The sequence below is a fragment of the Vidua chalybeata genome, chromosome 4 (genome assembly GCF_026979565.1).
Source record: "Vidua chalybeata isolate OUT-0048 chromosome 4, bVidCha1 merged haplotype, whole genome shotgun sequence".
Lineage (NCBI taxonomy): Eukaryota > Metazoa > Chordata > Aves > Passeriformes > Viduidae > Vidua > Vidua chalybeata.
In genome coordinates, this window is record NC_071533.1 from 56,452,885 (window position 1) to 56,470,009 (window position 17,125).

At 35.1% G+C, this 17,125-nt stretch overlaps 1 protein-coding gene across 2 annotated transcripts in view; it reads right to left on the minus strand.

Moving 5' to 3' along the window:
* SLIT2 (slit guidance ligand 2) overlaps positions 1 to 17,125 on the minus strand; it is a 261,870-nt gene that overhangs the window by 228,222 nt on the left and 16,523 nt on the right. For both annotated transcript variants that reach the window (XM_053940914.1, XM_053940915.1), the window contains exon 4: positions 12,961 to 13,032. In XM_053940914.1, the coding sequence (XP_053796889.1) occupies positions 12,961 to 13,032 (72 nt within the window). The remainder of the gene's footprint in view (positions 1 to 12,960; positions 13,033 to 17,125) is intronic.

Here is a 17,125-nt window from a genome sequence, read left to right on the forward strand (position 1 = left end):
TATCTTAAAATGTTAGTATTTTAAACAGTAATAGTGAAGGCCCAAAGAACTACCAGTGCTAATGCATTTGCATACCCACACATCACACACTGATGCCTTGCTGTATGCAGGAAAGGCAGAGTTGTGAACACTCAAATTCCTATTCCATGGAATACACAAAACTGAGTGGTTATGCTAATAGTGCTTTCCTTCAGGAAACAGACTTTGAAGACTTTTACAGCAACAGGAACAAAACTTTATTTTTTTAATACAAAGTGATTTCTACTTTTGTTTATTCAATATGCAACAATTCTTATGCACCTTAATCTAAATTTCTCTAGAGTAAGCATGTGAAATAATACACTTTTCTGCCAGCTCTGAAAGGCTCTCTAGGCCTCAATCCTACATTACAATTACAGTAATCTGCAGCTCTTGTAAAACAAATTCTTCTCTGGAGAAAAAGACAAATCAGCAATCAGCAGATTCCTAAGTATTTGTGACTTTCTGTTTAATGTTAGCTTTTTCATGTTTCAGAATTTACTCCCTACTACCAACTCACTGTCTCGAGTCTATGGCCAGCAGTGCTGGCTCCATCTGACTCCTTTTCACCACCCCAGTCAAATACATCACATGGAACACAACACTGCAAGCTGTCATTCATACTGCAAAAAAGAATTAGGCTCCTCTCCCCACTTGGCACATTTGTGGATAAAATCATGATGAAGAGCGCTGGTAACAATGGTTTGGGGACCAGCAATGAACAAAACAAATCACAGAAAATGCTTTGATTTTCTGCTACTACAGGGAAAATCCAACACCCCTGTTACTCCTAAATGTTAAATCTTGTGAATTTATTATTCCAGCAAATTGTACAGTTCCATTTCTTTAATAAGAATTTGTGTATCTGGTAGTATTATTTTTATTTCAATGCTGAATATACACCAAACAATCATTCTTAGATCACCCATCTCAAAAACTTGCAGCTCTCTGCAGAAATCTTTTCTTGACCAATCAACTTCCTAATTCAACTACATTTCTCCCAGGTTTACTGTTTGTTCTTCCCTATATACATACACATATGATACTGACAGTATTTTGCTATTCCACTCATGAAATAGGCTAACACCACATACTAATTTTAAAGCCTTCCCTACAACTCAAATCCATTTCCATTTTCCTTCGACTGAGGAAAGAGACAAAAGAGGTTTTGCAACCTGATTCACAAGAACAGAAAAAAACTTCAATTTAGACAAAATATTAGTGAAATATTTTTAATGTTGCAACCAAATGGAAAAAAATACCCATTTGAAGTGAACTGCCCATGAGATTAACTAGCAAAGCAAACCACATCACCATTGGTTTTGCAAAACTCCATAACCAAGTTAGAAATATTTTGTTTTCTGTTTCCTGCAGTGCCTTTGATACATGAAGTGAGATGATGCTGTTGTTCCATGCTGCACATTTACAGCTATTATTAAGTTTCTCACAATAGTTTATTCCCCAGTGATTACAATCTTTAGTTTGCCATATTTTGTATTTCCCATATTCTCCAGTTCATATCCACAGAAGAAATAATTCCAGTATACTCTTTTTTTTTTTTTTTTAATTTAAATCCCTTTAAATTTAAATCCCTTCATTTCCTCTACCAAAATTTACTGGTGTGCAGTTTGAACAGTTTAAATCAGCAATCAACAGACTACAAAACAATGAACCAAATAAATACTTCACCCCAGTATCTAAAACTTCAGGAATATGTGTCACAACTGGCCATGCCCCAGCAGCTTTGAACACAGTATATAGTTTTATATGCAAGACTTCAACGGTGATAGTTGAAAGCACGGCATGTTGTAAAACTGTTTCATCTTAGTATGGCATGCTAGTTGAACAAATTTTACTAACAGAAATCTTTATTATAGATCTGAAAAACTGTACAATTTTCTGATTATTTCCTAGTCCAAGACTTACAACATGATGAAAGATTCTCTTATTTTACACAGATAGAGCCACTGTTAGCAGCCAGAACAGTGAAGATTAACTGATTGGCATTTAGATTAATGCTCAAATCTGAATGTATGTGGCTACCCTCACTGATGAGCCAAGGAAAAGCAACACTGTGGTTATGATTTTTTTTATAGTTGAAATTTAAATTTGGCATCTGCTAAACTTACACACAAAACTAAAATTTTGCCATGAGACATCTCTACTCTGTGCCAAATGAGCGGTTTTGGCTTCTGCACCTCTGACTTGAACACTGTACTAGAGATCAAGCGGCAAAGCATTCCTCTGCAGATTTGGTAGGCTGTCCACAAAAGCTCTGTTTTGTCATTTTTAGAAATGACTCTGACATAAAAAAATAACACTTTGAGTGGTGTTTTTATTGCGTTGTAGGCACATAAGTGATGAGGACAGCACTACTGCTATAAGAATTTATGGCATAGAAGAGTTACATAGAAGTATTTGCTCTATTGAATTTACAGACATTATTAAAATCTAGAAGGGTATTAAGCCTCTTGCCTTTTGCAAAGAATGCACAATTCATAAAGAACACAGAGAATATGACAGTATCAATTAATCATTGACTAGATTTAACGTTTATGCAGAAGTAATAAGGACCAGATAGGAGTTTTCTCTAGTCACAGAAATGATCACTGCTTTCATGCAGTATACATATGTCTCAGTGCCATTTTTTTAGTTCATCTAAATACCTTTCTTTAGTTCTGCTAAGCTTTTCAAATTCTTTTCTCTCTCTTTTAGATGTGCATTCAAATTCTTTTTCTCTAATAAGCCTGCCATAACTTTGCATTCAGAGAAGCAGCTATTACACATCCACCTTCATTATATTAGCTGTTATCCTATCTTCAGTGCAACTCTTCCCTGTGGGTGTTATCAAACTCCATATGCAATCTTTGCAGCTTCAGGGTCAATTATCTAAGTCCCTGCCAGCTATCCACCACTCCTACAAAAAGCTACATAAGTGGGAAAAAGAAGAGTTGATGTTTTTTCTTCTATCTTCCCCACGTTAAAGTACCAAAAGCCCTGAACAACTGCCACCAAACCTCTCCTTGTACACACTACCTTAAAAAGTATGAACAGCCCTTCCTTACAGCTGTATGGATTACACATTCATAGCAAAAATAAAAATACCATTGAACTGTCTGGACTGAAGGAGAAATTGAAAAGAGGCAAAGATTTTCTTTCTTGCACATGTTACCCTGAAAATACTCAAGGAGTGCTTAGCTGAAAGGATTACCCCCCCAGTTCAGCCCCCTTATTTCTTCTCCCTAAAGACTAAGGGCCCTGGAAAGAAGCCTTCAGAGTGTGGTCCTTTAAACACCCTTGAGCCAGGGAGGGCCTGCACCTGGGTTTGGCTGTAAAGATGAAAAGAGCTCTGCAAGTCCCAGCTTTATTCTCCATGAGGTGGGTCTGAACAGCCATTAGCAGAGCAGGCCTCTCAAGTGTCTGGGGGAGAGAATACACCCCGCTCAGCATTCATAAGCAGCCTTTCCCAAGTAAAACCACCATCCCTGGCTCCAAGTACCCTTACAACAGCTACAAGGATCAGGACAACAATCTGGGTTGTTCATCACTGCAGCCCTGGCTTCAGTTCTTCTCCAAGACCAAGTATTGCACTTTGAATATTGGCACTTTCCTTACCATAATGAGAGTCCCTTTAATTGGTACTTAGATAATGTATGTGACCTTCCCACCAGGCCTCCAAGTCCCAAACAGTTCAGTGTTTCAGCTGAAGTTTACTGGTCTGCATGTAGCAAGTGTAGCCTAAGTGTTCCTGCATGCATTGCTTGCCTTAATCACTCAGCAGCACAGAAACCTACAAGCTCTACCAGGACTGAGAGGAGAGCAAGCTCTGCACAGTACAGGGTAAGCCTTTCTTATCTATCCTAAGCGTATCCTAAGGCTCCTTCATCCAACATGTCAATCAAGAAATGCATACTGCAGAATTATTTTTCAATTAAAAACACTGAAGAAAGGACTGAAATTGCAATACACTGTTTTAACTCTAAATGCTCAAATATTTGAGAAAAGAAAATGCAAGTCTCTATCTGAATATTAAATTTCAACTTAATAAATATAGTCAGAGAAGTTTGAAAAACATTAAGATCCCACTGGCAGATAGAAGTCTCATTGCAGCTGTAATATTTCATCAAGTGTTAGATGGTTTATGTCAGTTGCGTGGAAAAAAAAGGAACATTTACTGTATCTGAAGATTCCATCTGTGTTTTCTAACTCAGTTATTGACATGTGAGAAGGATATGATCATCAGGAAAAAACAAAAAGAACACAATAAAATTTGCAGATCATCAATAATTGACTTAAACTGTGCTAGGCTTTTTCTTATTATTCTTTTAATATGCTTTAAAATTGGGGGGGTTATTCCCTGAGCAAAGACCAAATAATAAACAAACAACCCCCAAAACAATCTCTACATCTATATGTAATTTCAATTTTTACTACAGTGTGTTTGTAAAAGCATAGCAGTTGAAAAGCATCTGCTCTTTAACAAACAGCATTTAATCTAGCATTAGATCTAGGATGGAAAAAAATCCTACTCAAACATGCTTTCTAGGGTGACATTATTGCAGAAAGCATTTGCAGATTAACATTACAACAAAAAGCATTATGAAGGACCCAGAGCAAATTAAATCTTTTAGATAGCCTTGACTTTGATACAATGGAACATATGGAAGTAGATCTATGCTGGGTAAAGTGGATATGTAATTTTGTAGCAATGTTCTTTCCCTTGCCAATTTCCTATTCTTTCTGAAGAACTCAGGCAGTAGCTACTACAATCAGAACACGACATGATGTCTGTTTCAAACTTCCTTTTTGTTTTTTTAACAGGAGTTTGTATATCCTTATCAAGAGCATATAGACAAATCTGCCAAAACAACAATTTTTTTTTTTTAACTAAAGTAAAATTTTTGTTGACAAATTCTATATATATATCACTTATTTTCTAAGAAAAACTATGATCTGTATAAGAATATATACTTTGGGTGGAAAAATATTGTGTTGTTTGAATGGTGTGCAAGTAACTTTAAAGAAGCTTTAAAACAAATTCAATGCATTTAAAATGCTATATAAATCAACATTCAGGATGAAGGGTCAACAGGGGTTAAACTGTCTGTCCTTCTTGATTGCCTTCATAAATGTCTTTTCTAGCTGTATTATAGAAGCAACCACAGCATAACTTGGATATTAAAACCTCCACGGAAACCAACAATAAAAGCTGCTAAGAATTTCACAAGGGTTTTTTTTTTTTTTTTTTTTTTTCTCTTAGGTGTTAATTAAATGATCATTTAACACTGAAATGTAAACACAACATTTTCATCTGCTGACAGCATAGCCCATTATAAATCCAGGGTAATAAACGTCCTGGTGTTAATACTCTGAACCAGGTTCCCACAACACACTAAGATGCCTTGTCGTGTCTAAGGTTAAGCATCTAGACACAAAACAAAGATTGTGCCTACTCGACTTCCAGTTCAATTTTCCCATCGCCCAGTGACCTAGGTAACACTTTGAGCAATAAAGAATAAATTTAATTTCTCCAGCATTTTGTGAGGATTAGGAACAATTGTTGGCCTGCAATGACTTTTTATCCTTGGATTCTTTCTCTTCCAGAGCATTCCCCCAGTTTTAAAAGAAAATTCTGATGGTTTAAGACACAGAACAAACAGAACTTTAAATTAGGCTTTTTTCAATCAATTGGAACTCTTGGAGGGGAAGCAATCAACTTTTCTTTGGACTTTTCTCAGCTATTCAGTTACTTTAGGCTTTAATCTTCCACTTGTAGAAGAAACCTACCATCACAGGGACAAGCCTCTATACTTTCAGATTTTCCCTTGGCTTGATTTATTCCTCTTTTCTGTTCTTTTTTTTTTTTAATCAAGATTACATGGCTGCACTTAAAATGTCCACTCTGTGCAAGCCAAGACTTACAGATGTCCTCTTTATAACATTTCACACCATGTTTCTGCACCACATAATAATGGCAATTCCTCTGACATGCTTTTTTACTTTTCATGACTTATTTCACTGAATTTCAGTTTTCTACTTAACTCCTGACTAAATGATTTCCTGTATCATAATTTACCAAAGCTTTCAAGGTCAACCCCCCAGGAACAATCCAGGGACTGATTCAGACTGGACATGAATATGATCACAGGTGATCCAAAACCAGCCACTTTCATTTTTGTATTCAAACACAATTCATAGCTTTAACTGCTATGATTCCAACAAAAACACAGAAGAAAATTATTTATGCTTAGTATCGAAGTACCAAAAACACAATAGCTAAAGTAGACCTCTTAATTGCTCAGAATACACTATTTAAATAGAGCTATGGCTTGAGTAATTAATATGATTCATGTTTTCACATATTTAAATGCCAGCAGTTAATAGCATAAAAATTTTTAAATAACACAGATATTTATGTTGGTTGAGAAGAATTGCTGTAAGTCATATTTTTGTTTGCTCAGTGTTTAACATAAATTTCCAATTAAAGTTAAAAGTGACTGAACAGTTTTGGAGTGTTTGTTCTAATAAAAAACCCCCAAAATTATAAGCATCACAGAATCAGAGAGTAATGTGAGTTGGGAGGGACCCATGAGGATCAAAGTCTAACTCATGGATATCCCTATAGATGCCTTTTGCTGAAATTAGTCAATTATATCACTTACTATTGCAGCTTACATAAAGAGTTAGTGATCTGCCCAGATCAGAATTAGTTTGCAGCCCCAGCAGTCCATCCACTTAACCATTTTATCCCATAGCAAAAGAAATATCACTTGTAAAAAATCAACAAAATTATCCTTTTATGATTAAAGAAATAAAGGAAAATTCAACCACAATTCAAAGACAGCTTCCAATTATCTCAAAAGTAAAAAACATAAACATCCATATAGAGAGCAGAATTTCACAATAAAATAGTTTATTTCCAATTTCAAAAATCTCATACTATTACTTCCAGTAACAACAATTGACTTGATTTCTGTATATTTGGTATACCATTTTTTTTCCTGCACAGCACAATAGCAGGTGACATGCAAATCCAAAAGAAAGCATAGCTCAGGAAAGGCCAAGAGATTAAGAGATTCTATAACAAAGGGCAGGAAGAGTAACATAGTGAAGTTTGAAGTCCAATAATTGCACAGAGTGATAACTCATTTCATTTTTATTTTTCTAACTACATTTCAAAAGTTCATTCTGGTTCTATCAACATTTCCACTCAGCTGAATCTAAGGCTGAATGTTTGCTGTTGCTAGGATATAGCTACTGCAAGTTGTACACCAAATGCATATAAGCAATACTTGTTCCTTTGCTAAAAAAATCAATTAACTGATTAATTGTAAGCATTTTTGCAACACTTCCAAAAATCTCTAAAATGCCATCCTGCCATATCAATAATGCTTATGTCTGAAGCAAAGCTACAGTGGTGTTTTTTGTTTTATTCAGTACCTTGAGATGACAGAATTTTCAAATTTGAAACATTATAGCAGAGAATGAAAGGTTAAAGTAGAAGCAAGTGGTCGTAGGACCAGAAAAAAGGTGAACATGCAAGTCAAACTGGATAAAGCATTTGAGCTCCCAATACTCTTTTGTCTTTACATTAAAAATGAGCAGGTAACAGAAGTAACAGTTTTTATAATGTCTCACAAAAGTTTATCTCCTAGTTCTTCTACGCCAGAAATTAATGCCAGAAATTAGGTATTACAAAACTAGCATAGAAGCAACATGTTCTCAGTTACTTTGGTTTATTCTCACAGGCAATAAACCTTAACAAGCGTATTTTTAATACACAATAATTCTTTTACTTTTTAGATAGGCCTGTCTGTCTACTGACTGGGATTATACAAAAATAAACTCCCAGAAATGTAACTGGCAGTGGCCATGCAGCATAAGGGACCACATTCACCCTGAAAACATTCCATACTGGAGCAATAAGACCTGCTGTTAGCAAAAATGCAGTGATGCAGCAAACCAGTAAATGTGCTTGCACACTGCGAAAAAGATTAGTAATTACTCATATATTAAAAATATCTTTTTAATTACTGGCTTACAATACCACCAAGCCATATACCTATACTCATTTATACCTATCCTCATATGCCGTATGTCTTCGCTAAATAATAATTTCAAAATACAGTTACATTCTGAGAACTATAGTCAGTTCAAGAGTAGTGCTAACAAAATAATGCTAGTATTTAAAAACTTACAGTAGCAGTAGAATAACTACATTCTTGCCAACTGAACTTAATTGGCTAGATAAAACAATTCAAACATTCTTGTAGTTGAACTCAGCAACTGTGATAAAAAAAAATACAAGTCAAAACACAAGCCAGACTGACACCATATCGGGAAGACTTATTTGCTTCCATTTAGCCCTAAAGTGATAAGACTTAATTCTATCACATGAAAAAAAAAAAAAAACAAAAAACAAATGGAGTTGCCTTGTGTGCATGCTGCAAGAACACACCATACCAAATCCTAAAAACTCAAACAAGTGACTAGAACACCTCAACACACTATCCTGGGGACCATATAGCAACAAGGCAGCTTCATAATTCATGTGTGAATAACTGTTCTTTAATTTTTTTGTCCATTCAGCCCACCTCTGCAATAAAGTGGACCACACTGTAACGTTACTGCAGCACAGTGGAAATCAACCCACTGCACTTACCTGACAGCAGTTCCATTAACAATCTACTCTCAAAAGAAGAAAAATTCTTCAATATTGCCTTTTGAAAAGGGGAAACTCATTTTTGCTCCTCATTGGATTTAACCAGAGCAGTTGTTTGCAGTTGGAATATTTCATAGGTTTTGAGCTAATGAGCATTTTTCTAATGAGTGATTCCTTTATTGAGTTGTTAAAATGGATTCAGACTGAAGTGCCTTTTCTAAAAAATTATGACCATAGTCTCACCATGATTACTGTTAGAAGAAATATGACAAAATCATAAATTACACCTTAACAATAGGTGCTGTATTGCACTAAATAGGGAGTCCAGCACTTAAAAATATTTTAAAGTCATTATTCTAGCGCCTTACACACACCATCTCACTACCTTTTTCCCTTCCTATCTGATGTGGTTTTACGTTTTTTTTCGTTTTTTTCTCTCTCGGCAGAAGTAAAAGCAACACAACGCTCAGCAAGTGATACAAGCGGCACCTCCAGCAGCAGCCCCGAGAGGCAGCGGGAGAAGCTGCCCGGGCCGCGGCTGCCGGCCGGGATGAGTAATGATGTCGGTGCGGCCGGACAACGGTAACCCTGGCAACTGCAACCTGCGATTCCTGCCTAACCATTGTGGGATTTATTGTGGCAAGGGCCAAAGAGGCCAAGAGTAAAATGAAGCAGAGAACTATGGTGTCTGACACATCTAGTACCACACACTTTAATCATAGATGGCAGAAATTAATTCAGGAGGAATTTTTGCAAGGGCCCCCCGTACGGCATGTTTTGTTGTTGCTGCTGCCGCTGTTGTTCTGGCCTAAGATAATTTTTTTAAGTTTTTTTGATGTTTAGTACTTTTTCCCGGTAATTATTTGGTGTTAGGAATTTTTTTAGTGACTAACAGACATCTCAAAATTGATGTTTATTAATCAGACTATGTTAAATTTTGGAGGTTTTTCCCTTTACATAAGAAATATTCACAGCCTGTACCTTCAAGTACACATATTAAAAGAAAAACATATATAAGACAACATTCACTACAAGGTTGATTTTTTTTTTTTTCAAGGCCAACGTATATTAGTCAGTAAAGAAACTTAACCACATTCCAAGCACAAGAAATGTAAATCAGAAGGGACAAGCTTTGTGCATGTAATTCAATAACCTTTACATGCCACTGATTAATAAAGGTATTTTTTAAAACTGAGTTTTCAAACAGCTTCGGTCCAAGCTGCAGCTGGGTATCCTACAGCAAACAGCAATCAATGAACTGTGATCTAACCAGCCAAAGTAAGCAATCAAAATCTATTTGCCTCAGATAAGCACTCACTAGGCTGTGGTCATTGTCTGTGCTAAGGTGCCATCCCTGACTTTACACAATGTAGCATGAGTGGGCATACAGGTCACCCAAGAATGCTCCTCCTTGCAGCAACACTACTTGTTGAGCAAGAACTCAAATTATCATTCCAGGGGATTTCAAACAGCACCTTTATTTTAATGGTACTGCATCAAAACAGAGATTCATGTATATTGTGCTTTAAGAGATTGCTTGCAAAGTAAAATTAATATACCCTACAGCACTCTTCATACTATTTTTGGCATTAACTACTTCCTACTGAAATATTTATGTCAAAACACCTTTGTAGATAGCTATTAATGGGAAAATCAGCCTCTGTTTTGACTGAAATTATCCATTTTAACTAGTTCCAGGAGATTTCTTGGAAGGCTACTAAACTGGAAAGAAAGTAGCCTGAAAAATAATTTAACTACCTTTGAAATTAAGTGTCTTTAGACACAGAAAATAATGCACTGTCTCTTTTAAATTCTCAGCCTATTGCTTTCCTTTACTTACACTTCCCATCTGTCAACAAGTGCTTGTAATTTTATTACACTGTCCTGTAGTTTATGCAGAGTTGGTATTATTTTACAGAGTTCTGTTAATGGACTGGATAAATGGTAATGCTATTTAAACTAGTCTCCTGCTCCAGCAAACACAGCTGCAACTGTACTACTATTTCTAGGCAAACATCTTGACCTGAACATGCAGTGCTCTCTCAACCCGTCCAAAGAGAAATTGGAGCAGACAGCAAAGGGAAAGCATAGCCGGCCACTGGCGGCAACCAACTGTGTCGAATCACAATTCATATACAGTGTAACCTCTTTCTTTTATATTGCATTTAGCCTACACAACAAGCATATGTGCTTCTTCACCTGGCATCTCATTTACAGCCAAGGGTCAAATGGTAATTATTATTCACAGAAGCTCAATAGTATGTTGAAACCTCGCAGTACACACATTGTTTGATTAGCTGTTAAATGCCAAAAATAAATACTAAACCCAAAGCAAAAAAAATATATATATAATTGATCATGTTTAGAGAACTTTAATTCTCCTTATAAAAAATATTTATTTGGATGTAAATACATCTAAGCCTATACAATGATACATGTAAAAAACCAAATCACTTTATACTCTTCAAAGGGAACAAGCTACATATTATCTGGAAATTAACCACAAACATTTTACTAACATCAGTGCCTTTGTTGGCCTGGCATTTTTTAATTACACATTTAGTGCTAAGCAGCTGTAATTCTTTACTACCATTCATATTTTCTTTTAAACATGAATACATTATAACCAGACATTCACTTTCATGGTCTGATCAACAATAACCCTTAGGCAGAGGAAATTTAATACTGTGAAGCCAGTGATCTCTTACTTTCCTCTATATCCACTATGAGCACTTGTGCGCTTTTTGTCAAAGGACATTGTAAATTTAAGACTAGCATCTATCAAATACACAATTCTGAAATAAATATATTCAAATATGATTTTGACTGAAGTGTGTATCCATTTTTGCCTGCAAATTATGGCTCATTTGTATTATATATGTATCTAGGTAGCAACCATTACACTGTAGGTGGAATAATAAAATGACCATAAATCCCTTTAATCTCCTTCCTGATAAAGGTAATGTCTTTATCCCAGCTGATGGAAATTATAAGAGACTCAGTTGTTAATATACAATACAATATTTGAATATATTATAATATTTCAGCAGAGCAAAATATTTTTGTCAGGAAAAAAGCCTTCAGCAGCTTTCTGGCCTAGTCATTTAAAAACTCATTCGATCTACAGGGAATTTCTGGAAACAAAATATACATCTAAGGCAGTAGAATAAAACAAAATACACAAAAATAAATGTTTACAATAATAGGAGTAATTTTCTGTTTGCTATTGTATATTGCTATAAGAAGGGAGAAAATAACTATTATTTCATAAAAGTATAATAAAAATCAACTAAAATTAAAAGCATCACAATTGTTCTGAAACATAATTCCATATACTAAAGGGTAAACAAGAGGAATCCCCCCTTTCCTCCAACTTCACTTTTCTTTTTCCAAGCACACAAGTGATGAAACCCAGTATTTTGACAGCAGAAATCTCACCTGGACTCTGAAGAAATGTATCAAACATATAACTAAATTAAAACAGGCTGAACTGGTACAACCCTGCAAAAGCCTGTCATGTGTTATCCCTCCCATAACACATACTGTAACTTAAAGGCACCTTACAATTTATTTTGTTCAAACCAGATTCTAAACTTCATTCCACATTTCAATTGCCACAGAATTAAATGGCTTCTTAAAAAGAACAGTGTTAAAATATTGCCTAGAGTAAAACATTATCAAACCAAGTAATTCAATCAAAACAAAAAACTCATTCCTTGATTTGTTGTCATTTTTATTTAAGGTAAAAGCATTTCATCATTTTTTCTTCCAAGAGCTTGAGTTACTAGCTGTGTTTTCTCTGTGAAGGGACACAGGAGAGACTTCTCTACAGACCTAGCGTTTGCCAATGCTATCATTTTTCTGGCTAAGTGTGTATAGCCACAAAAGCAGAACATCACAAAACCAAAGTGCTTATACAGTGCTGCATCTCTGGATCAGAATCTCCACAGGCATTTTTTAGTTCTTTTAAGACAGAAACAATTTTAAAAACACCAAACAGGAGAAAAGGAAAATCAAAATATTTTTTCAGAAAAACTTCCTTACAGAAGTGGGAATAAATGACAATATTCTTATACAAGTATCAGTATCTGACCTAGATGTTAAAACAAAATTTAAAAAAAAAATCTTGCAAAGCAGTACTCAGTTTAAACAAAATACCAATGTTCCAAGACACACTCTAAACTGATGTGAGGCAAAAGATAAAAACTGTAATGCAAGACACAATAACAGACCAAATTCAAATTTTCCCAAGTAATAGTTATTGGGCCGTGCCTACTTACAGCCTGTATAACTTCGGCGTCCCCAGAAAGAGCAGCTCAGAAAGCAACTGGAGGTTATTTCTGTTTAGGCGCCTTTAGAAAGAAAAAGAAAAAGTTGTGTTAAATTACAAATGCTACAGCAATGCAATGAAACCACTTTGAGTTGGAATCCCAGTGCTGTAACAAGCTGATTTTAAAGACCAGAAAGGTCCATTAGCGGAGACATGGTCCAGTAGTAAATTTACCATGGACTAATTACATTTTCTGGTTTCCCCCAACAGACCATATTACCTATTTTATGAAAGATTTTGAATCTCTGCAGTGTGAACCAATCACTAAGTCAGGACTCCATCCTACATAAACAACATGAAAGCTAAAAATACAAAATCAGCAGTGTAAATTCAATTCCCTACCAACTCTATGTTCCTCTTAGTATTATGGACCAGACAGACATTTTGTGACCATGAAAAGATTCAAGGGAGCATGTATCAAATGTATACACTTTCAGTAACAAGATAATATTATGTCTAATGATCCATATAACCTATTTATATAAATTTTAAAAAGCAAAGGAAGCTATTACAGAAACCCTGATGAAATAGAAGTCAAAAAACCCCAAGGAGTCACAGCTTATATCTGGCATTACAAGATGTTTTTTCATGCAGTTTTTTCTCTTTAACTGTAAAGATAGGAACTTTGAGGAAGCTAAAATAAAGAAATAGAACTCAATCAGCTGTACATAAGACAGTCTACAACAGAAAAAAATGCAAATGGAATCTGGAAGGTGCACATTTGTCTGTGAAGATTCTCACTGAGCACGCTGACCAGGCTCACAGCTGCTCAGACTGAGGTGACAAGATCAAAGCCCTCTGTATTATACCCATAGTCCACAGAACAGCCACTAGCCAGGGCAAATATATTCTATCTTCATGTTTTTTTCTAAAAATATGATACAGATTATTCTTTCTACTGTGTGTGACAGCCCTGGAGCATACAGTCATCCCAGTCAAGAAGTCAAGTTCAAAATACTTTTTTGGTTGTTTTTAACAAATGCATCCACCACATGTGCCACCTGCCATTCAAGCAAAGCAAGCGACTAGAAAAACCTGTTGTGTTCCATAAAATTTATCACAGGTCACAGTTTGCAATGCACGATCCCTCAATAATTCAGGGCACTCATGGAAACCAGACTGCATGGGACTATCTGATATATATACACACACACACACATATATATATAATCATAACAGTGGTTACACCACATCAATGAACTGCTATCAACACATTCCACAAGGTGAAAAAATACACTGGGCATTAGTCTTGAAAAACTGAAAGTTTTAGAATTTCATAAAGGCTCAGATTTTCCTGTTTGTTAGTCTTAGAGCTGAACCCAAATAATTAACTGTTTAGCCTCTCTGGGCTAATTTCTCATAAATATTGTTCCATATAAGGGTCTTTCCAGTTTGAAGGTTTTTCCAGAAATTCCCATGTAGATACATAGAGACATTCAAAATCAAATTTTACATATCTCCATGGTTTAGTTCACTTAGTTTTTTCCTCCCTTAAAACTCAATGTAACTACTGATAAGAGTGAAATAATCTGAGAAATATTTTTATGCACACAGAAGGTTGATACCACACTTCAAATCATAAGCAAGCAGTCAGCTTCTTGATTTCTAGATATCTATAATTCTCCAGGGTTAATTTCAGGTTCTTTTCTGTTAGTCAACCATCAGAAATCCTAATTTCTCTAAGTAGAAGAAACCTAAATCACACATTTAGAGATTAAAAAAAAAACTAAGAGTGAAAGAAAATGAAGGACTAAAATGAAAGACCAAAAAATAAAAGACTACACTACTGGGATAAGAAAGGTGAGTGACAATTCATTTTAATAACTAGGAAAAAAAATCTTAATCCAGCAACAACAAAAAAAATCTAGATTGTGATCTTGCAAGTCACATGTCCAAATCAGTAGAACGAAAACCTTCCATATAAAAGAAAGAGCTATAATTTAATGACTACTGCAAGACTTCAGATTTTAACACTACTTGAAAAGAAAACCATCCCAACATAAATACAAGAAAGTGATACATTTTACTGTTTCTGCATCTACTGCATTTTCAAAATAAAATCATTTATAAATAGACATTTTCTGACCTTTAGTAAATTTATATATAAAAGTATATGCCGAGACCACAAAACTGAAGTAGAAAGTTAAATTGTTTTAAACTAAGTTATAGTTGCAATCCAACAAGATTTTGAAAATGAAACAAATGAAGAAAAGAGTAAGTAAAAAAATAAAGTTTACCCACTGCTTCTCTTAGCTAAATAAAGACTTAAACCTCTAAGTCCATTTTTACAGATCCAAATTTACATGGAAAAGCATGTAGGGTAAAGACTAAAAAGTCAGTTTCTAATCAGTTTTTCTGGACAAAAATCTCTGTTGATACTTCTTAATAAATCCATTAAGTTTGGACACTAGACCATAATGATGAGCTGTTACTGAAAGGGCAATGAAATTACTCAGTATCTATATTTTTGTAGAAGTTTTGTATATTACATAAAAGCCTCTCTAGTACAATAACATAATATTAATTGATGATCAAGTTAATCAGGCAGGCTGCCTTTCACTAAATGCAGTCTCACAAGGACACAGAGGATCACTCAGAAGGATACTTCACTTGCTCTGCTATTTAGCGTCTTACACAAAGAGGTAACACCTTCTATCAAGAGTTTCTGTTATTACTTGTACTTCACAAACCCCACACTCTACAGACTTTCAAATCTAAGTTATGGACAGTAAATCAAGTTGCATTAATTAAACTAGCAATAAACAACACTACCCTCATGTCTCAACAGTTTCTACCCCGTGAGCTTGGAACTTCAAATTAGTGTTTCAACACACAATTTTACTTTGCCTTTCACAAGACTAAAATATTTGTTCTTTGAGCACTACATACATTGAAGGAATACACAAATTACTGATCCCTTATGCATTTTGCAACTTTTACTTTGAATAGCTTTATCCCATTCCCCGAATATTCTTTTAGAACTAAGCTTTCTCTACAAAAAATTTGACTATTCCTTATTGTCTGTGACCAAGAAGATAAAACATAGCTGATTTTCATAAAGGCAATAATGGGAAATACAACTTTTACTATACTTCTAAAAGAGACTTCTCTTGTAAAGCTACTCTTTACACCTAACAAGTTATAGAAGATGATTTTAAAAGAGTAAATTTGCTGAATTTTCTATATGGAAATTTTAAAAATTAGGCTTCACTGAAATACTTTTTTCAAGACTACAGTAGGTAGTTATGTCTAAAAAACATATATGAAAATGTAAGTGAATGGGGAAAATGTATGCAGAGCAAGTCTGAAACAACAGCCTGGTATCACAGTACACAACCATTTCCCATTCAACAGTCACCATTAAGAGTTTCTAATCTTTGGAAAGAGCCACACAAGGAGTCCAGAAAATACATTACTATTTAAATATGGTTCACTATTTTACATAGTTCCCCAACAGGTCCCCTTTTTCAGGTGCTTCATTTTTTCTGAAATAATACCTATCCAGAACACACAAACAGACTGAAAGAAGAGTGATATAAAAAGATACGATCCCCTTCCTCTCTCAAGCTGAAATCCAAGGTAAGAACAAGGGATTATGGAATCCTAGGCTGTAGGTTTTAAAGAACTCTGGTTGTTTTGAGTAAAAACAGCCATAAACATTCCACCACACTTTCTTTCAATGTGTGGTGGCAGACATTTAGCACAGTTACCTATCAGGCCCTGGGGCAATGCAAGAAGAGAAATTTCAATTAAACCAACTGAACTGCTCTCCCAGAACTGACATGGAGCTCAAAGTGAAGCACTGAAGAAACAGTGATGAGACGTTCCATACTGTGACTATTCAGTTTTCCAACTGAGCTACAAATATTTGTGTTTCTCAAGCAGAGAGCTCAGAGGAGATGAAGCATTAGTGGTGTGAGCAAAGAAAATGTAGCAAAGAATCTCTGCTAACATTGTAATAACTTGGACTGTAAAGTCCTTTGGTAGTGTCCAGAAATAAAAAGACGAGACACCAATATAATATAAGTCTTTCAAGTTGCAATTCAAATATACATTTTTTTTTTCTTCTGTTTCTGAATGCTTCTTTAGAAAGAGATTGGGCAAACTTGCACAGG